Source organism: Mercenaria mercenaria, chromosome 18, assembly GCF_021730395.1.
Source record: "Mercenaria mercenaria strain notata chromosome 18, MADL_Memer_1, whole genome shotgun sequence".
In the NCBI taxonomy this organism is placed as follows: domain Eukaryota; kingdom Metazoa; phylum Mollusca; class Bivalvia; order Venerida; family Veneridae; genus Mercenaria; species Mercenaria mercenaria.
Window position 1 is genome coordinate 58,082,481 of NC_069378.1, and position 23,051 is coordinate 58,105,531.

The 23,051-nt window shown below is 32.8% G+C and overlaps 1 protein-coding gene across 2 annotated transcripts in view; it reads right to left on the reverse strand.

Annotated features, from left to right (window-relative positions):
- LOC123539528 (innexin unc-9-like) overlaps positions 1–23,051 on the reverse strand; it is a 147,286-nt gene that overhangs the window by 17,333 nt on the left and 106,902 nt on the right. Inside the window, exon 1 of one of the 2 annotated variants that reach the window (XM_045324187.2) lies at positions 571–2,386. The exons of the other annotated variant lie outside the window; for it this stretch is intronic. Coding sequence (XP_045180122.1) covers positions 571–953 — 383 coding nt within the window. The 5' untranslated portion in view covers positions 954–2,386. Of the gene's footprint in view, positions 1–570; positions 2,387–23,051 lie in introns of those variants that run through there. 2 annotated transcript variants of the gene reach the window in all.

Sequence of the window (23,051 nt, forward strand, 5' to 3'; positions counted from 1 at the left end):
TTGATATGTTTTAAGATGAAGTCCCCCTAAAAAAAGTGAGCTTTGAAGTGAACTTTAATTTGACTCATGTATTTTGATTACAATATTTTAAATCTTTACTTATGTTTTGTAGTTTGGACTACTATTATTGCTTCTATAGTTTAGACTTATTTATAGACGACCTAGTTTTTTGTGTTAGGTGGGGTGCTGGTAAAATGTCACCTATGAATAATGTGTTTCAGTGTTTATGTGTGGGAGCTGATCATTACACAGCAATGAGAAGTACAATTACAACATGCAACTTAGTTAAAATGAGGAAAAACAAACAAACTGCCAAATTAGTGTGCGGCCAAACCGGAAATGTATTTATTTTAAATATTTGATCTATATTCATTTTTGAAACATCTGTTACAATGATCAGCTTCCTCACACTTAATTTTCATCTTTTATGAGAAAATTAGTTTTATACTAATTACTTTTAATTCGGTCTTCGAATTATGCTTTACAGTGTTAAAATTAACGTGATTTCGGATACATTTCCGTTTCGGATAACACCCTATTTCCGGCGAATCACTCTCTGGATATTCTTACCCTTCCTGGCTAAGTATTTCTAAATGCTGTTGGACCTGATCTCCTTCGTCATCCAGCATTTGATCATATACACTCATGTACGCCATTTCTTGCTCAACGGCCGACTCCTCATTGGCCCCAAACCCCCCTTGTCCAGTTCCTTGATGATAACCAGCAGTACCAAACCCCCTGGTGGCCGCCATGGCGGCACCTAGTTTTATATTGTTCATACCAGATCCACTTTTCTTCATTTTTGGCGCTTTACCCTGCATCCCTTTTCCCATTCGCATATTGCGCATGCCTCGGCGCATTTGCCGTCGCATACCTGACCGACCCTTCCGTCCTGCCCCACCCGACCGGCGGCCCCCAGACCGCCGGGCGCCACCACCTCCCTTCCGTGCCATAATCTTACTTTAAAACACCTACAGTGCGTTTCGCCAGTTCAGGTATATTTTTGTCTAAGATTCACAGTTTAAATGTTTGTTTAAATTTTCATATAAACCAATCCATATTTCAGTCTTGAATCCCGCGTGATTTTTTTTTTCCTTTTCTAAACCAGTCTACTTTTCATTAAACAGAATGTTCACATATTAAACATTATAAACAGCGTGATATGTCCAAACTGTGTCAGTCCATTTGAAGAATATATACTCCCACAAATCCATATATATTTTTCATTCGGGCTAAATATCAAATTCAAGCATTAATCATTACGTATTTCATAAACAATGTATCCATTTTCACATTTTGATCGCATCATATTGTTTATAATGATTATTGGTAGCTTTGACAAAACGAAATTAATTATTAATGTTTAGTCAAGTACAGTATATTAGAAATATTGTATTTAAGCCTTAAATTTGTTATCATTGTAGTAAAAAGTATCCTTTTCATGTGTTATTGTTAGTCTTTATTATGTTTTGCTGACCCGTAAAGCTCTGTGAGATACTATTTTGTAATATTATATTCGATTATATTAAGTCATATGCATTTAAAATTTATAAATGTTTCTCTTGATTTAAACTTTAATCAATAAAATTATTTATTCTAGTCTGTCTCTATTTTGCACTTCAACAAGACTTTACAACTGATTTCTAAATGAAAATTTAAACGTTTTCAAATGAAAAAGTATTGATTTAGCTATTGTATTTTATTCACAAAACAAGCGAAAATCAGGTCATTTTCAAGCGTTTCATATTGTACTTCAAAATGCCTTATGCGAACATTTAAAAAAGATTTTCATAACAATTCACTGTCCTTGCTCAATACACTTATAAAATGTCTTTTCAGCATTAACCAATATTGTCAACAGCAGTTTTACAACTATATTGATCAAATATTTGATAAAAGTATTTGTTGTAATAGAGAACTTTCGCAATTGACATAAGTATTTAAAAGCATGTGACATGTTTAACTTCTTCCTTTTTTATGCGACTTTTCCAATTAGTGTGTTTTGTATTGATTTACTATATTTAATTATATATTATGACAAATTAGGACCTTATATTCACAGACAATATTCAATATTCGACATATCATTAATGCAATAAATGTTGATTAATGTCATAAATATGTAATAATGTATTATCATTCCTTGGGAAAACGCTCAATAAATTAATTAAATACTATATATTATATGCGCAGTTGAACGATTTGACTGTTCTTAAGCGACCTGAATACATTAAGACTATATTATTACACGAGTCGTTATATAAATCTACGGTCCGTTATTTTTCGGTATTTGACTGGTGTATATTCAGCACATATTTACTGGGCTAATAAATAAAAAAATGAAAACAAAACTGAAAATAAATTTCTGATGACATGTAATTTTTTTTTTTTTTTTTTTTTTTTTTTTTTTTTTTTTTTTTTGATCTCGGGCAATAGTTTTGACTATTCACCGGTAAGCCATACAATTAGTATTTCAGTGTACAGTATATTCATATTTGTTTGTAATTGTTAATAAAAGCTTCGATCACAATGTCTGTCCTACGTATTTGGAGGATTTGCAATTTCAGTTGCTCACTCGACAATACTTTCGAACTTTCCTGTTTAAATGACCAAATGGCACGTGTGCATAATTACAATATGAAATACGAGTAAGAAAAAAGTGTGTAAACAACACCTTCTTTCGAGGTGTTCAAATATTCACTATACACTCAACAGATATAACTTAAAAAAAAAGTATCTGGTTATTTATGTAGGTCTAGATATTTATTTCTGAGTTAGTTCATTATTTAAACAGCGTTCTAGTAAAATTACGACATACCGAAATAAGGCTAAGCGAAATTAATTCTTTAAGAATAAATATCCTGTTAATGGAAAAATATAAATTGAATTTCAATTCCCATTAGTTTTCCCTCAACCCGGAATTACATCTAAAGTAGGCTTCTATACTCTGTGTCATCTTTAAACAGTCTTATTTAATTTAATGCTTATTTAAGTGCAACGCCTCTGCACATATGTCAATTTTAATTACGTATAAACGATAATATATTGGTATTTAAATGCTTTTCTTATTATCAGGTAAAAACATTTAGATGTTACAAAACTTTTAAATGCGTATGCGTTATGCCGGTTTAAGACAAATTATACATTATATATATATTACGTTATTATATTAAACAGCAACCTATTCTATCAGAATTTAAAATGAAGTTCCATTCTTTTTTTTTTTTTGCGTTTGCAAAAAGGCAAATGATCAAATGCAAACATCTAACCTACCGCAGAAAGGCCAGGAAGAAAACTAAATAATATAAGATTGACACTTCCCCAACTAAATCAAAAGAATATCACGGATAGTCCACCATGCTAGGAAAATGCTTCAGATACGGTTTATTTAAGAGAATCAACGTTGTTCTTGTTCTTATTTGATCTTATTTACAAATTTACTGTTAACATTTAGCCATTTATTTTCATGCAGTTATTTACTTTTTTCATTCTGCTATGCTGTCACAAAAACTCGTACAAAAATTCAGAAATAAAACTTTGGTCAGATATGTTTATCTTAGCAATTCCTTTGAACAACAACATTAAAATATCCACCAGGCTTTTTATAGTGCTGATCTTTCATATCATTTCATGTTTCTGTATTTGTGTTTTAAAATGCTAACTTATGTACATTTTTGTGATCAAGACATGATGTTGCCAAAATATAGGTTAGTTACCATGTTACGGTATGTAAACATTTATAAAAAGAATAAAAGTGGTTTGTTTCTCTAGTAAGTTAAACTTGCTGCCAAACAAAAAGACTTTACCGAAAAGACATAAACACCAGAAACAACTATAAGGAGACGTGTTTTTCGCAAATGAAGTTAAAATAAAAACAATTCATATAACTGCATTTTGATTTTGTGAGGGAAGCCAACAAGGCATTCATGCCATTGATGAAATATTGGATACGAGTTTGAATCTATTTTACTTAAAAATTTAATTTGATAATCAAATTAAGTGAGTGTAATCACGTGACATTCGTGCATGATATAACACTTACTGGTACCATGACATTCTTTGTTAAATCACATATTTTAATATAATTCCAAGACATTAAGTTCCACTTCTTTTCAAACTTGTAGGTATTCCTTAAATGCGTCAGAAATGAGCTCCGCGGCAGTTCTTAATAACTGAACGTATATTTCTTCTTAAAAGTCCTCATTTAAGGTTCAATATATATCAAATATTTTTTCATTGTATTAATTTTCAGCTAGAAATTGCATCGTAGAAGAAATGTAGAAATTCAGTCATCGCCTTGGTAACGACATTGTATTGTTTATTCTTAAATATGTGTAACGTACATTTTGAAAAGAAAGCAATTCATCAAATGACGATTTTAAACAGTTTTCTTGACTGGACAAAGGAAATATTAGACATGAGAATGTACAATGCTATAACTTAATTACATATTACAATAGCATCTATGGTATAAATATAATAAATGATCATCCCATGGGAAAAATAGACCACTTCCTACAGTTAACTAGGTTTAATCTGCATCACCCGGCATCTATGCCTAACAGTAATGACATAATATGTTAAGTTAATTAGTTTTCATTAATTATTCAAGCAAATTGTTTCCCCAAGACACAAACTTGAAAGAGAGTTTATCATCTTAAGTTCCGATACATCCTCTACATTTCCCAGGTTAGCGCATGCGTAGCTTACTTCAGTTCTTAATATACATATTTAAGGTGATAGCCATGCCATTATACGCCGTTTTATTTGATAGAAGTTAAAGTAACTGTTAAGATTTACTACCTATACCAAACAGCACTAGGAATTTAACCTACTAACATTTTCGTAATACCTTCACATGGCCGAGCATAGACTGTAACCATTTATTAAAGTTTTAAAGCTCTTTAGCTCTATTTTACTAGATAACACTAGTACAAATATAACGTGAAGTTTTGTAGCTCTCGAAAGTACTATACGTGGTTTCGAATTAAAGGAGAATATAAATGTCAACGAATTACAGTATTACTGCATGACATGATAAAAAGATTATTTGAAATACAATATTATTTCTTGCATGACATGTCGTCAACACCTGTGTCTCAGGATGAATTACATATTAGACATGTTTGTTTTTTTCTTAATACTGAAAGTGATATGTATTGCATTACTGTCAGTATTAGAATCTGATTGATGTTACATGCAATATTATTCGACAGAAAAAGCAACATTTTATAGATAAAGTGCCAGAGATCAATAAATGGCTCAAATGATAATTCTGCCTTGCATTTATCTATACACCTGTATGACACAATTTAAAAGGAACAATGAACTGTGTTGTTAAAACTGAGTGAGAAGTCATTTCATTTAAATGCGACTTTTCATGGTAAATACTGATGATTTTTTCTTGCTTTTAAATACGAAGTGTGATATGGTACATACAACACTATATCTAAATTTCAGCTTAAAATTTTAAACAACATGCTTCAAAAATGATAAAATTAAGGCTTAAGTGTTATGCTCGATCTAATATGTTACATTTAAGAAACCAGCAATAATTTTTAATTGCTTTTGATAAATTAAAATTTTAGGTACTATCTCTACATTTAATGTTTCCTTCAGTGTTTTGTGACACCAATTTTCACGTGTAAAAGTCAAGCAGGATACAATTTCTATACCCTGTGCGATTCGAGTTACGACATTATATACTTGAAAAAATTATTAAGATATTTTTTCTCTACATCTGGCGTTTTCATGATATCTGGATAAAGAGTTGCACAACAAAGACTAATAGAATGGCAAGAAAATACATTAGAACACTGAAAACCTACCATTGAGAAATATAAGATTCAAATATATCCATAGAATTCATTGGTTTTTAAATTTGTTTAATGCATCACGTCCCCCAAAACAGTAGATATAAGCAAAAGCCGGACACATTTTTCAAGAAACGGTCTTGAAATAGGGCGCTTTTTCATCTATCTTTCTGTGCAAAAATACACGAAACAGGCGCCATTTTTATCACTAGAAATTAGATATTCATTAAGTTAGAAAACAACAGTGAGAAATATGACGGTCTGTCTACATTCCATTTAACACATATCCACTATTCATTTTTCACGGAAAAGTGATAGCACAAACGCCCTTTAGCAACGATACCGCCTGATAGATTATTACTATTCTACAAAAATATGACTTATTCTCACCTTTTGAAAGCGCATTAATTAGCTATATTGTTGAAACTCTGTACACTGGAAAGAGGCCGTTAACATGTGAACAAATCTGTGTAACATGACGATGAATATGTTATATGAAAAAAAAACAACAAAAAACATTTAGCTTCCATTCAAATGTGTATTTTACGGCAATTATATTAAAAATGTTATCATTACAGAGTGCCATAAAAGCAGTGAGCATTTGAAAAGAAAAAGACATAAAATATGGCTATTTCCTCCACTCAAAACATAGTAATAACATAACAGATTTATAACACATATGCAGTGCAAAGCACATTTGCTCGCGGTGGTGCATTTTAAAACGTGCAAATTATTGCACTGTACATAAAGATGTTATTAAAGAGGCAAGCAGTGCGCAGCAAAGCAAGTCCTTTGATATCAGCTTTCACCTCACTGTAATATGCAATTTAGGTAGTGGACCCGAAGCGACACTCGGCTAATTACGTATTTTTTTCGTATGCGATTTCGGCGTTCTCCGTTTTTTTTATCGCAAACCAAGTGCGCGTTCACGTACATCTGTGTCCGAGGAAAGTCGAATTGCATATTGAGCATACGTAATCCCACGGAATTTGTCGGATGTCATTACGGGGTCATTAATATATTCTGTTTTATACTCATTTTACTCACTCTTATACATACAAGACATAGTGACTAGAAATGTCTGTACTTCATAACTTTTGTTTTATAGCATATGCTCTTTACAGCTATTGTTATCACAATGTTTCATGCTGCACGAAATATAATTATTTTAGAAAACTTAACCAACTGGAGTTGATACATCTTAATAAGATATTTCAATATTTCAGTAAAAGAACAGTTAGTACTACACGCAAGAACTCTCGAGACCTGTTCATCGATAAAACAAATATTCTACGAAGACATATCTTTAAAAACTCGCCCTTCCTTTTTAGAATTAATTGAGACTACAGTATAAAGAGTGGGGTTACAACATACCGCAACCGATAACGTGGATTAAGTCAACAGAAAGAATTTCCAATTTCCGGGCCTCTTGTTCAATGATATATTGTTTAAATGGTGAATCATGACGTTGATTGCTGCATCATGGGATTCACGTGTATCGAACGAATTACATATTTAGAAAGTTAACAAATAACTTATTTATGACATAAATCGCTAGGGACTATTTGATTTTAGCGATACAGGGTTCGAGTGTCAAATAAAAGACAATAAAATTTCGCACCAAAACGTGTCACGCTAAGTATAGTAGGCATTAAGACTTTTCGCGTGAAAATTGTGCACTTAAAGCTGCGAAGATAATCCACGGTGTATTCTCGTTTTCAAAATGCCTGGAAGAATGCAGTCTGTGTGGAAACATAAGCAGACTAGAATATTATGATAAATAAATATGTGATTTATGATACAGACATACAATTCTGAGTTTATTCACGGCGTTTAATACACTACAAACGCCAACTTATAATAAACAACAGGGAATAGAAACGGGAACAGAACTCATATTCTATATATTCAGACAAACAAAAGCTTATTCAAAATATATTCAAAACAGGTTCCTTCAGGCCCGTCATAATTATATACCACAGTGGGTTGTCCAGTTTCATGTACAGCACAACCTATGAAAAAGATCATCTCCGAATAAAGGTCACTGGTATAAAACCTGTTGATAAAGATCATCTCCGAATAAAGGCCACTGGTTTAAAACCTGCTGATAAGGACCACCTCAGAATAAAAGGCCACTAGTATAAAACCTGCTGATGAAGATCACAATTTGCTCTTTCCATTAAACAAACAATAGTGTTTTTCAGTACTAAGAGCCACCTGTCATGAAAGACCCATGAGGAAGAATTGACCTCATGACCGATATTGCAGAAAATCGATATCAGGGGAGACAACAGCTATATGGTATTGGTAACAGGTGACCGGTTGCGATGTCGATATCTATTGCCTCCGGGTATTGTCACCTGCATGTTTATTTCAATATCAAGTGTTATAAAAGAGAAGGTTTTTCATAAGATAATTAAACAAGCTTAATTGAAATGTACAATTGGAGTTACAAACTATAGAAAAGGGATTTTTCATTAGAAATAAAACAAGTCATTTTTATCAAAAGAATGTTTAATATGTAATTTTCTGAACCATAGCATTTTTAACATGTTATTTTATAATAATTAAATACTTTTTTATATCAATATAACACATCTATCAGCAATAAAAACCATATTTTCATATAAAATCATATTTTCATACATATTTTTATAGAAGAAGAATGTATATTTTAACATGTTTTCGAAAAACAATGTTACAAATCGGGTGAACATTGCTATCTGTAAACCATTTAGATTCGAGTTAAAGGCAAATATCGGTGAAGTTTTTTCTTCTTTTCATTTTCAACCAAATCTGAAATGTAAATGACCCTTATTCTCTAGGGAAAAGAAAGTTCGTACCCCTAGACACTTCCTTTTATATTTATACAGCACTAGCATTGATATTTTTACGGCGTCTCCCATCTATAAAATACGCTGTCGTTGAAAAATAAAATCTGACATATATATTTAAGAAATATGATCTGATTTTACATTTGTTTTAAATAACGCTCTCTTTAAGTATAATATGTGTAAAAGACCTAAGTGCCTAAGTTTACAATTTATAATTACACAGGTGTAGGTTTTGAATTTTTTATTCTGAAATGGTTGAACATCATACGTTTATCAATTCAGTAATTCTTAACATATTGGCAAAATAGGAAGTTTAATGAATCAAAAATTATGGTATGTTTGGAAATTTAAAAAAAAAAAAAAAAGATACTGGCAATTAGGGTGGTACAGGCATTTTGCCGTATTCAAGCAGACATTACTCATTTTAATATAACTACACATATTCCACCAATATAAATATGAAAACTGTTTGCAAAATAAAAAATATGCGAAAGATTAAAATCGCATGATAATTGTACCTTGTAATTACAAAAAGAAAATACCCGTAATTCAAAACGCAAGTATAGCCTTATCAGTGTTATAAACGTCTGTGTTGTTTTAACGTTCCTTATTTAGAGGTAATTGGCAAGTTTTATTACAGGTCCAATAAAAAGTATTTATGCGTGATGCATACAACATTTTATTACTTCTATAAACTATCATTGAATAGGATTTCAGTATAGAAATTGGTTTCATGTAAAATTATCTTGAATTGAACATGTACAATAAATTATGAAAATAAGTTAATCACGACGACATTTATGATACCTGAAAAGATCATGAAACCAGGTAAAATTTTCACGAAAACAAAAGTATATCATTAAGTTACTGAAGTAAAATTCAATTCTGTTTTAAATGCAGATATTATTTACATTGCAAAAGCATTCTTGTACACAAAAATACTCCGGACATATTTTCCACCTTTAATTTGATCAAGGCGGACCTTAAATTTATTTACTTAAATTTATTAAGTAAAATATATACAAAAACTATATTTTACTTTTTTGTACTGTAACTGAGTAGAAAAATAGCGACAGTTTGCATTTGTGATCCAATGACCGATAGAAAAGCTATCTCTTTTAATATTTAATTGGCATAATTGGCATAACTGACACTGATATTTAAATGTATATGAAATAAGGTGAGAACAACAACATAAGAAGAAATGCGCATCTCTTTCTTATTAGAACCGAAATATTAATTGCAATATTTAATTGCATTTCTTATATTGCGAATTTGTGATATTAACACAAAATGAATTACTCGCGAAGTAAATTACATTAAATGATTAAATCATTACTTTAACCTTATGATCACAATAACGCATGTTCACGTGGCATAATAATATCGTCTGCTTATGACGCTACAACAACAACTTCGCGCTGAAGTTAATTTTTCTTCCAAATTAGTGGAAATAAACCGTCTGAGAACGAATCAAATTTTTATTTCACAAAAATGAAATGAATATCATTCAAAAGATAAATTCAATGAGAGTAGGAAATGTTTTGCACCTAAGCTTTCATATCAATGGTTTTATACAAAAAAAATGCTTTGAAGAAACGCATGTATGAGATTTTTGCACATTTTATATGGAAAAAAGAAGGGAAAAAATGACGAAATGATGGCATTAAACTTCATGTGAAGAACGAATCAAAAATTAAGATAAAATTTAATTAAAAAAAACCTTGTGATGAATCAAATGTTGAACTTTGGTAATATTTTTGCACCTAAGGTTTCTTATTTTTAGTAATTTTGTTATTAAGTAAAATGTGTACATGCCCTTCTTATTTCTATATAGAAAATCTGACCGCTATTGATTAGTGGCCGGAGGAATATTCTTCGGTATGTTTTTTTTATTTTCCAACGGTGTCTTTTTACAGATTGGATTGACTGCGGTATTTGTTAATTGAGCGCATTTAATGACGATGCTTAAAACACTGAAAACGTTTTAAGTAAAGGAAACATTAATATCAATATACAAACGTACAATGTATTCTATAAATAGCAAAGACAGTAGAAGCTTATTTAATTGTGATTGATCGGCCATTAGTATGCATCAATTTGTCGAATAGGACAAGACAGAATCATGGTCACCTGGGAACACTACAAGTCTCCTGCCCCAATTTCCATTGTAATAATTAGAATAGAGAGAACCAGACCATACGCTTTATTTAAGTCCAATACAATAACAATTTTCAGATTCCATGGAAAATGCATGTAAACAGTTGCTCGTGAATGATATATAATATTTACCGTTGAAAACAGTAGTTTATGAAACATCTTACAGTCACAAAAAAGGATGTTACAAAGAATAAAAAACTTCCATTTGATATAAACTATTTTGTTTGTTTGTTTTACGTTTAACGCCGTTTTTCAACAGTATTTCAGTCATGTAATGACGGGCAGTTAACCTAACCAGTGTTCCTGGATTCTGTACCAGTACAAACCTGTTATATGATATGTTATTATTAAGAATTGCATGGTTATACATTCACAAATTTCAAATTTTAGTGAAATCTATAATTAGAATATAATATAATACTCGTCACATTCATGGACAGTTTATTTCACTTTTATTTAATGAAAAATAGAGTGATATTAGCTTATTTCATTTTAATTGTTTTTGTTTTGCTGTGTTTAACGTCGTTTTCAACAGCATTTCGACTTAACTGGTTCTCGGACATTAATTGGCAAATTCTCCAAATGTTTCAAAGGAAGAGACCGGCCAATCAAACCATTATGAATGGATTATACATAAGTCGGTGTGTCACTTTGGTCTCTCGTGCATTAACTATTGCACGAGACACTCAAAATAATACAGACAGAAATTCCGTTTATCTTTTCTGCCCTACATATTTATCTTCAAAGTGTTTACAGATTAAAATTTTTTGCTTTTGTTGGATTGCAAAAAATACGGACACAATGTAGGCCATTTGACGGCTTTCCAAATGAAAGATCAATGGAATATATCCAGGTGCCGCATGTAAACAGTATTTTTGACTAGGGTTAGCACTTGAACAGAACCGCCTACTTGCATTGTTCGTTATTCAGGGAGTTTTGATTTCTATCAGTGTGATACAAAAAAAAAAAGCTTTCAAAAATAGTCACTGAACAATTTATCAGTACCCAACAGTTTATCTTATAGTTTATTGGAAGCACCACAATAAAGTTATTCCTCTGCTATTGGCTGATGCAGTTTTAGGCTATTATTAAAGAGATCGTAGCTGTGTTTCCTGAATTTCAAAACCCTTTACTCTTTATCAAAACTGATGTCTTCTCCCTCTAATTCTAGAGTTTAGGATATGCTCATATACGGCGATATTGGTAAAAAATAAAGAAAAATAGGACAGGCAACAGACACAAGACATTTTTCTTCATTTGGTATTGATCCAAAACCCACTTGGTGCAATGTCAATGCGAAGCCAGCTGAGTGATATAGCGAGAGTATCTGTATTTTGAACCAGTCATTTACAGATTTGTACAAAATACAGACTTTATAACAATACAATACTTGAAGTCGATACGCAGCTGGGCAATATGCTGTGAAATCAGGGCTATTTCTGGGGGACCATTTTTCAAGTACTTTGTGTATGCGTCAATTCAAGAAAATAAACCTCCCCGTAAAAGAGTAAAACTTTATAGTTAGTTTTTCGCTAGAATTCACAACTCATCTATATCCCCTTGAATTGCCCATTTTTGGATAAAACATATTCATTACTAAATAAACAATTTCCATAAATATTTTGTAGAGTAAGTTCCGTACCTAATATGGCACCACCACATGAAAACAAACGATGTATTCGCCAGAAACAAATTATTTTTGTTCGTCTACCAAAATTTAGCGTCATGGAGTCGCAACATCTATATATAAATTATGTCTCTATTTTTAAACGAATGTGGCGTAAGTTTCTGTTTTTGTGAGAAATAATGATCTGTATTTTTGTTCTTCGCTATGTCTGATATCAAATGTGAAAAATTATACCCCTGCTAATAAATATTCTATAGTCATTTTCTTAGCTCTTATTTGCTACTTTAGAGAGAAACTAAAATCAGAATAGATCAATCATAAAAGAGACTTGCAAACTACGCAAAGCTATGAAATTAATAAGATTATTTCAGTAATTACCGAATTCCCTGAAGAGTTATATAAATATAACTACGCATGCGCACAAAGAAACAACTTCAATTCATATATACGAGATACTGATTAAAACATTCCTGTAAGAGACATGTTTCTAAAGGCAATATAATACAACTTTTATACTCCTTTGTTACTGTGACATTTCCATATCTTTTCATAGCTTACTTGATCAATATATTCTTTGACTTATACTGAATGGACCGTTCCTAACTTAGCTATACATTCCCTAAATTCAGAATCGTTGCTCAATGCAATTAATGGAGTAATTAAATATTTATAGATTTAAGAGAATAAACTAGCCTAGCTGTGACGTACAGCTAAACCGGAATTAATCAGTTACATTTTTTTGTATATATAACCAACATAGCTGGGCTGGTAAGTGCATTTGGAAATCCTTGGACTATTTCAACCAGAGGTCATGAGTTCGATTTTAACGGCGGTTGACTGACCTGTTAAAAAGATATGATACAAAGTTACAGGGTACGGTAAACTAGTCTGATTTTAAGTCCAAGTACTATTTTACAATCATGCACATTATTTTTTTGTAATGTCCGCCTAAAAATATTATAATGTAATGTTTGTTTGTTTGTGTAAAGCAATTTTTCAACAATATTTTAATCAGTGAAACTTACTGGCGTTCCTGGGTTTTGTATACTGTAAGAGCAGAAATTTTCGTGAGGGTTTAATTTTCGCTATATTTTCGAGACCCTACATCTCGCAAAAATTAATCCTCGAGTAAATATTTACCATTAGTATAAGTCAAATAAAGTAGGATACCATTTTAACCATTTCGCGAATATTAAAACCTCGTAAACATACTCAATATTTCGAATTCGCGAAATTTTGACCCAGCAAAAATATTTGCTTTAACAGTAACAAGGTGATCAAATTTGATTTCAAGCAGTAATGTCTCTGCACTCCCTATCTCATCGTTAATGTGTAATACTGCAGCACGTGAGTATTGAAATTTGATTCGTATATCATATTTTATGCTGTTCTCTCTGCCTATACAATGCATTATATGTTATTTGACCACATGTATAATTTATGTTTACTACATGAAATATGGGATTATTAAAAAAATGATGTACTAACTTAGTACTATTAAGTACAAAACTATAACAATATTTTTCTTCTGTTCTAGTCTGTTCTGTTCTGCATCAGTACTGATTTGAAGCAAATAAATGACAACATCTCCATATGATTTGAACAGCGTACACAGTCTATTATAACTATTTGTCCAAAGGTAGTTTTCCACGTTGCAATAATCGTTAAGAATGCCGACGGTGGATAATGGTTTTCCAGGCGAATGGAATAATTTTGTTGTTAAAAAAAAAAAAATTAAAAATGACCTGTAACTGGGTGTAAACATTTAAAATTGTTTGTTCGTGTAATTGATTAGCCCTTATAATAATGAGAAAAGTTACGGGTCCCTCAACTTGTATAGTTAACGTGTGAATCAGACTGTTCTAACTATTAAAACTTTCAGTGAAACTTATAAATAGATAAAAAAAATAAACACATTAAGTTAACAGTGTCCGTGATCATACTTTTCATTTCTTTCTATTCGCTCTTACGGTCGTAATTTTAATTAAATTTATTCCCTTTTTTTTGGATAAATTACGCTTTAATGAATCATGTGGCCTTTTTAGTGATGACACGCATTAAATCGACGAGTTTATAGACGACTTTGAATATAATACTTAAAATTCAAAATATAACGGATACTTCTTTGTCAATATTAAATGTTACCCACAATGTACATAGTTTTGCTAATAAAAGATGATGAAATCATAGCATTTTATTTCGATCGAATCATGTAACCAAAGCACGAAATCACTTTAGGTATATTTTACCAATTAAATGTGTCATGTATCATATAAGAATTATTAAGATCGACGAATAACTGATAACAACAGAAGTGCAGATCTTACCTGAATGGATGCATTCACTGAAAGCCGTTTCTATGGAAACGAAATGTCAACTTATAGGCAAAATCCATTGACGATAAAGGAACTATTTCTCATGGTCGCTGAACTAAATGTTTATTTAATCTGGGCACAGAAATATACGTTTTAAGCGTTAATTTCACTTTTTACCAGCTTATATTGCTGTTCTTTATGTATCAAATGATTCTAGGGGAAAAAGAAGTTCAATTCTTTTACAAAATGGGACAGGAGCAAATATCGTCTGAATGACACTGATCAATACGGTAAACAATTAACGCTGCAAGCGCTTCTGTGATCGATATAGTCTTGATACGTAAGTATCCGCCATTTTCGTATTGAGTATCAGGAAATAAGAAAACTCGATGAAAACTATGAATTATCCCAGCGCAGAGGTTGAGCACCGCTATGGCAGAGTTCAATTCAAAGACATTTCGCACCATGCCAGAATTTAATACTCTAGTAATTCTCCAAAATAGAAATGGCCAAAGAGCCCTGCTGTTCCTATTTTATACTGCAATAGATTATAATACTCGTAATTTTCTGATCATTTTGTGTCTCGTAATAAGTCATCTTTTGAGTGCATTTACATAGTGTACAAGCTGTAGTATCATTAAGATAATGAAACCATTTAGTACTATTTTCAATACAAATTTAACCAACATTTGATCACATCTGATACCCATCTTATTCTATCAGTGAACGAATGTGTATCTTCATAAATAAAAATGTTCTTGATACATGTTCTTTAAAGGAAACAACAATAAAAACAACAAGAAAACGCACGCACGAACATACAAGCCGAACAAATATGAATGTTTTATATTAATAGTTACTATATATTTCCTTATATAAATCTTCGGTCAATAGTTTATGCTATAGACCCGTTTATAGTTCAACTTTGTAGGGCAACAGACCTTGAAAATTATTTTTGATGTCTTGTAATAAAAAACTATTGAAAGGTTTGTCTTTCAAACGTAAAGTCAAGACTACAGCCAGATGCCAGATAGTTTTGACTATTGACCTGCAATGCATTCAATAAGTGTATACTACATGTATATATTAGGAAAAAATTATCCAACTAAACTCAGATACAGTCTGGTTTGTACACGCACGTGTTTGAAAACTTATCATCACCTTCGCAATCATTATGGATAAAATATAGCATGTAAAAAGAATATTGTAAAAATATGCTTTTCTGTATTATATAACCCTTGGCTAAACTTGGGAACTTTGTGAAACAGGCCGAAAAACCTCCAGCTCTTCATCTTTATAGACAAGGACTACTGCAAAATCTAGAAAAGTGTCTGTTATCAAATATTGCCATCAAATGTTTTGTGTGAGATGTCAGACACCTTTAAAGCCCGACATCTGACCTAATCATACCCATGTCTGTTCAACAATACAATTAGATATTGCCATGGAAACCATGTACAAAAGTCGTGTCCTTGACTACGCCATTGTCAATCTTTCCTTTCATACTGATTTGTTTACAAGGCTCTCTTTGCACTAGTTTCTTTTTATCTAAATGGATAATGCTTCATGGAGTTCACGAGTCTCATGTTCTTTAGTATCTAAAGATTCACGCTGCTCGTGAACGTCGTCTCTACTGTAAAATCTAAATATAGAATCATAATTACCGTAATAAACGAAGTTTGTTTTCGTATTCGTATCAGTGATGTAGGAAAAAATAATTTGTGTCTCTTTTCCAAGTTTCGTAGGTTAATGACAATAAAATCTGGAAAGTAGATCCCTCGGAAGCACCGAAAACAATGCAAACAGTGAAAATTGCAGACTCGGTTTGATTGAGTCTGTTCATGAGCAGTAATGGAAAATGCAACACTGCCCACGCCCCCCTAGCACCGGCTTAAGCAGTATTCAATCTTCAAATCTAGATGAGTTGAAATCAATGATCCCGAAGGACCAGAAAATATAACAACACTGAGATGAAGTCGGGGCGACTTGTTACGGCCGCCACACAGCACTTAACACCCGCTGTTGTGAAGTAAATAAAATCTGGAAAGTAGATCTCTCGGAAGCACCGAAAACAATGCAAACAGTGAAAATTGCAGACTCGGTTTGATTGAGCCTGTTTTACTTGAAATATACCAGCGAAGAAGATAAAAAACATCTTGCATCTTGACCGGTCATTGACAATATATCTGTACGGTTTAAAATATTAGATAAAAATATTCTCAAGTAAATGTTTATACAGTTACATGTTTTTGCAGTCCTGTTATTTAGAAGAAATGACTATCATCGCACACATAGTAAAACAGACTATGAATGTAAAGCAAAAAAAAAAAAACAAAACAAAAAAAAACCAAAACAAAAAAAACACACACAACAAACAAAACAAAACAAAAACAATTAAAACAGGGTATGCACATAGGGCATAAACAGTAAAACCGAGTATAAATGCAGATGACAAAAAGAGTACACAATTACTATATAAAGAGTAAAACGTAATATGAACGTTGAGGATAAATAGTTAAACAGATTATGAAATAAAACAGGGTTAGCACGTAGGGGATAAACACAACAAAAACCAAAGTACGAACGCAGAGGACAAAAGGAGTTGGGGGGGGGGGGGGGGGGAGGTGTAAAGAACAAAGCAGAGTATGAACGTACAGGACAAAGCGTAAAATAGAATACAGCAGTGTAAATCAGACAAGACAAATCAATGGCACGAGTTGCAGGAGACGAGCGTGACTTGTAGTAAATACTTCTCATCTCGACAAATTACGTCCACTAGTGGTATCTAGCGTGACAACTTAATACAACTGAGTTACTGGAGAATGATCAATTTGAGGGCATCAGATCATCAGCTGTCTTCATCTTATTTTGAAACTACAGAAGTATGATGAAACACAATGTTCGTCTGAATTTGAAACATCAGTATTCATGTATTTTTCTTTAAATTATAGTGTTCTCTGTACAGAGATAAGGATGTAGGGTTGTGTCCATTAGACCACAAATATTTTTGTGGAAAAGTATTTTACAATATTCTTAATGATATCAGGCAAATTTAAAGCAAAACAACCATAAAGTTTAACGGAATTATTAGAATAATACCTCTTACATAGAATAATTGTGTAAACCACTCACCTGTTCACAGCAGTGAATGACTGAAGAAAGGTTAGCATTTGCGTAATTGTTTATTGTCCACAAAGCATTGGAAATAGGTCACGTAATATCACAACTATTTGACTATAATTCATTATCATCTATTTCAAATTAGCCAAAAATCTCCTTGTATAAGTCCACGGTATGAAAATGTAATTTTGATATAAAACAACAAGGAAAATCTCATCACGTAAGGTAAAAAAGCATTTTATTACACTCCATGAGTGTTGGAATAAGCAGTCTGGAGTATTGTTGCAAATGAGATCACGCTTCTATTCGGCTTGGTATCGGTCATTTCAATTAATTCATTTAGACCATAAGCTTCTTATGGAACTCTTACAGTCCGCCTTTCCTTCAAATATGATTGATGGCAATTAACCATTACAATGGTATCCTATAGCTTAGCTTGTGAGGCATCTGGATACAAAAAAAAAATCAAGGACTCTTGGAAACATTTAACGTATTTTCGTTGTAGGATGATACAGACTTAAGAGGAAATTCTATCCTGGACATAAATGTTTCTCTCCCACTTTCACTCAAGTATCATTTATGTCAACAATACAATTTCTCATCCACAACAGAAGCATTAATTCTCACCCACGTTAAAGCAACATGGCCGCAGATGTACATGAAAATATCATTTTTGTTAAAACAGAACAAAAAGTTACAAAATACAATAAAGCCTCTGCCTAAATCACCATTAAGAACAATAGCCTCCCTCAAAAGTATATAAGTTTCTTTCTCTTTCTGAAAAATCTGAAACTTAGTATTTTAATGCCAATTCTTTTTGCTCTATCAGTGTTTAGGTACATGAGAGTAATAAAAATTTGAATGAATATTAAATCCAAACTAGGCAGCTCTGCAAAAATTCATTAATATAGGTTTGCTAAAAACAGTATAGGTTACATGAATATTTAGCATTCTTAAGTCGTAAATTTCAGACTTTAAACGTTGTTGAAACGGGGCACCTGTCCTGCTAATCACGTATTCTCCGTACGCCATTTCGGCATTCTCCGAGTTTGTCCGGAAATTTCCGGAAGTCTTGAGCTTATGGTCGAAGAATGACCAACTACAAAATGAGAATATCAAATCATACGGAAACTGCCGAGTGTCATTACAGATCCACTATCTTAATTACAGTCTTAAACTCATACCATTGATGTAAAGTGTAAATACAGCTCAAACCCTATAACTTTATATTCAAGTGTGCACTTCTGTCTTACTTGGGATATACCTTTAATTTCCAATAAATTTTAGAACTGGCTTTTAGACAAAACAAAAACAAACCATAACACATTGAACCACACTGCTTTTCTTAAACTATAAAAAATATTCTCTCAATTTCAAATAATTTGACAAAATATCTGGAGGCGTGCAGCTTTAATTGAATACTGTTTATACAAAGAGTTCCGTATACAAGAACAGCTAGTGTAAAATTTCATATAGAATGCGAGACAATATCAATCCTGGACATATTCGAAGCAACAGTAAGCTGAGAATAACGCTTCACTGAACAGCTAAATCCCAAATATGAAACACATTTTCTAATTCAGTTATTATACTATGCGTGGTATATCAGTTATTACACTATGCGAGGTGTATCAGTTATTATACTATGCGTAGTATATCATGTGGTATATCATGTGTTCTCACCAGAATTTGACAAAACATCCACCCCTCCCAAATATTTCTCACCAACCCATACAGTTCCTATTTATTATCAGTTATAAACAGAAAAGCATTAATAATGATTTATATGTTTTCATTCATATTTTAAGACTATATTCTTAGCCCCATAACAAATTTTAGCTCGATATGCTCATACAGTTATATTTTTTTCGCAAAGGAGAAGAATTCTATAAGACTTGTCTTTCATTCCTTTCCTGTTTTGCATCACAGTATGACATATGTATCAATGTATGTAACTCTATTTTGAGAATAAATATGTTTAAACTAAACTAAACTAAACAGAAAAGCGGCATCATATATTAAGACATATGTGTAAACCACTAAAGATTTTAGGGAATACAATTCCATAAAACATACATCATATTAGCAGAAAATGAATGAGAAATTATATAAAAAATATGTCGAGCGGTGCTTTAGCTGTTTTGTTGTCTATTGATTTGACGAACCGGGAATAAAATCCAACACGCCATAATTCAAACCGTCACACCACGTTTTATACATATACGTTAAATGTCTTATCCATTTAAGTGTCACTTGCCAAGGCAAAACAACCACAACTTCAAAGAACTAGGTCCATTAAGACACCATAAAAAGACAAAGAAATAAAACGCTGTTAAATGCTATTCACTTCTAGTCAATGACAAAAAAAGATTAATTTTCTCCATCACGATAAAAAGCAATCTGCAAAATCGAGAATTCTGGTTTTGAATGTGTATCTAAAAATAGAAAATATGTCGCGGAAATGAAAGTAACGAAAACAGTTTCATTTTAACTGTCTTTTGAGAAATTAAAAATACATGTGACTGTCTGGTATAAGGAAGATATTTTACTACAGCATAACAACAATGGTCGCTCAAAATCACAAATGGATAAGATGGCAAACAAGAGCTGTCTCCATAGGATGACACATGCCCCCGATGGCACTTTGAATGAATAGTTATGGCCAATGTTAGAGTTTAGGACCTTTGACCTACGGACCTGGGTCTTGCGCGCGACACGTCGTCTTACTGTGGTACACATCCATGCCCAATATTTTTAAAATCCAAGCATGAATGACAAAGATATGGACCGGACACGCCCATCAATGCACTATGTTGAAATATGACCTTTAACGTCTAAGTGTGACCTTGACCTTTGAGCAACGGACCTGGGTCTTGCGCACGACACGTCGTCTTACTGTGGTACACATTTATGCCAAGTTATTTGAAAATCCATCCATGGATGACAAAGATATGGACCGGACACGAATGCACTATCATGAAAAATGACCTTTAACGTCTAAGTGTGACCTTGACCTTTGAGCTACGGACCTGGGTCTTGCACGCGACACGTCATCTTACTGTGGTACACATTCATGCCAAGTTATTTGAAAATCCATCCATGGATGACAAAGATATGGACCGGACACGCCCAACTATCATGAAAAATGACCTTTAACGTCTAAGTGTGACCTTGACCTTTGAGCTACGGACCTGGGTCTTTCGCGCGACACGTCGTCTTACTGTGGTACACATTCATGCCAAGTTATTTGAAAATCCATCCATCGATGACAAAGATATGGACCGGACACGAAAATTGCGGACAGACTGACAGACCGACAGACTGACAGACGGTTCAAAAACTATATGCCTCCCTTCGGGGGCATAAAAAACCCCCAAAAATCCATTTGTAAGTATTATAATTATGCACTTTAACTTGCAGCTAATGAAACATATATTAACCCTTAGCCTGCTGCAGGCGAATTTAACAGCCTTTGCAAACAGCTTGGAACCAGATTAAATCGGCGTCTGATCAGGTTCCAAGCTGTTTGCTACTCTGACAATATTTCTTCCAATTTTGGAGCAAATTGAATGAACTTTACAATTTTAGCAGACGACATTTCCAGCAGACGACAATTTATGTAGCATGCTAAAGGTTAAAAAGAACATAACTTTCTGTGAATATGAACAAACTCATCTATTTGACTGTGCACGTATAAAAACCATGTTGGCATAAATATGTACAATGTAAATGCAAACATGGCTATGCAATAAAAGTAATAAACTTGTAATAAACTCGTGATCAATAAACCCGTGATCATTAAGTTTCTTAAAGATTCCACTGGCGATCTGCTTCATTTTTTGTTTGTTTCTGAACATAATTAGTAATTCCGCTTTTTTAAAACGGATGGAATATATCATAATTCTTTGACAGATTATCATAAATATACTGCTTTGTTAGTAACTTGTTGGAACAAGCATGTTTATAGTTTCTCTCAAAATAGCAAAGGGACACCGAGAAATATAAATCAATGCTTCACATATGTAATTACCTGCCAACTATCTAAATATGGAAATGTAATGAGAATGTACTTGAATCTAAAAAGCGGCATGCCAAAGTTAATGAACTCGTGTATCAGACCATTCTACTGACAGGGTATAATTATGGTGAATCGTTTCTCATGCTGGCCAGTATTAAGGCCGAATGATAGTATGAAAATACTCATAAATCGTGCGAACACGCTGACAGATATAGTTAACTGAGATTCAGAGCTGATCTACTCACAGTTATGACGTCATTCACTAGACAATTGCAGCGTGTTAGACCGAAATTGTAGACTAAACACGGACAGTAGTTACACTACATGTTTTATTTGTGTTCATTTGTATCTAAGTTTATGAATGAATTCCCATAGTAAATGACTCCTGAAGAATGCTTATTCTTGCTTTAAACCCGTTTTAGGTTTGGGAGAAATATGCAAGATACGGAGGATGTCCGAATTCCAGAAATCTCCACTTGGTCTTTAACATGTACACGGCCACACGAGACCCCTTGTTTTGGGTTTAAAACTATTTTACAACAGTATTCCAGTTATGTGACGACAGGTAGTTAACCTAAGTTGCTTTCCTAGATTCTTTGTATACTTGAGATATATGAAAAATGAAAAACAACAGGGAATTCCACGTTCCAAAAACGCAGCCTTCCCAAAACGAAACTCACAACACGCAGATGTGCACACTGCCGACACTTATATTCACAAACAAAGCAAACACACGAGGAAAAAACGAACAAATAAGGAACACAGTGGAGCACCGCCTTGGAACGGTCAGTGGCAATGAGTTAAATTTAGACACGCTACAAGAAACAAGGTGTACAATCTCAACTCTCAAAGTGTAGATATGAAAGTTACAAATATATATTTAGTAAACAAGAGCTGTCACTAATGGTGACAAATGCCCCCGCAGCGCCTTGACCTTTGACCTGGTGACCCAAAAGTCAGTAGGGGTCGTGAACTCAATAAGTACTATTAGCATGTGAAGTTTGAAGGTCCTGGGTGCAGTGGTTCTCGAGTAAAGTGCCTTCATGCAAAAAGTTAACATTGGCCCCTGTGACCTTGACCTTTAACCTGGTGACCCCAAAGTCAGTAGGGGTCATGTACTCAATAAGTACTATCAGCATGTGAAGTTTGAAGGTCCTGGGTGCA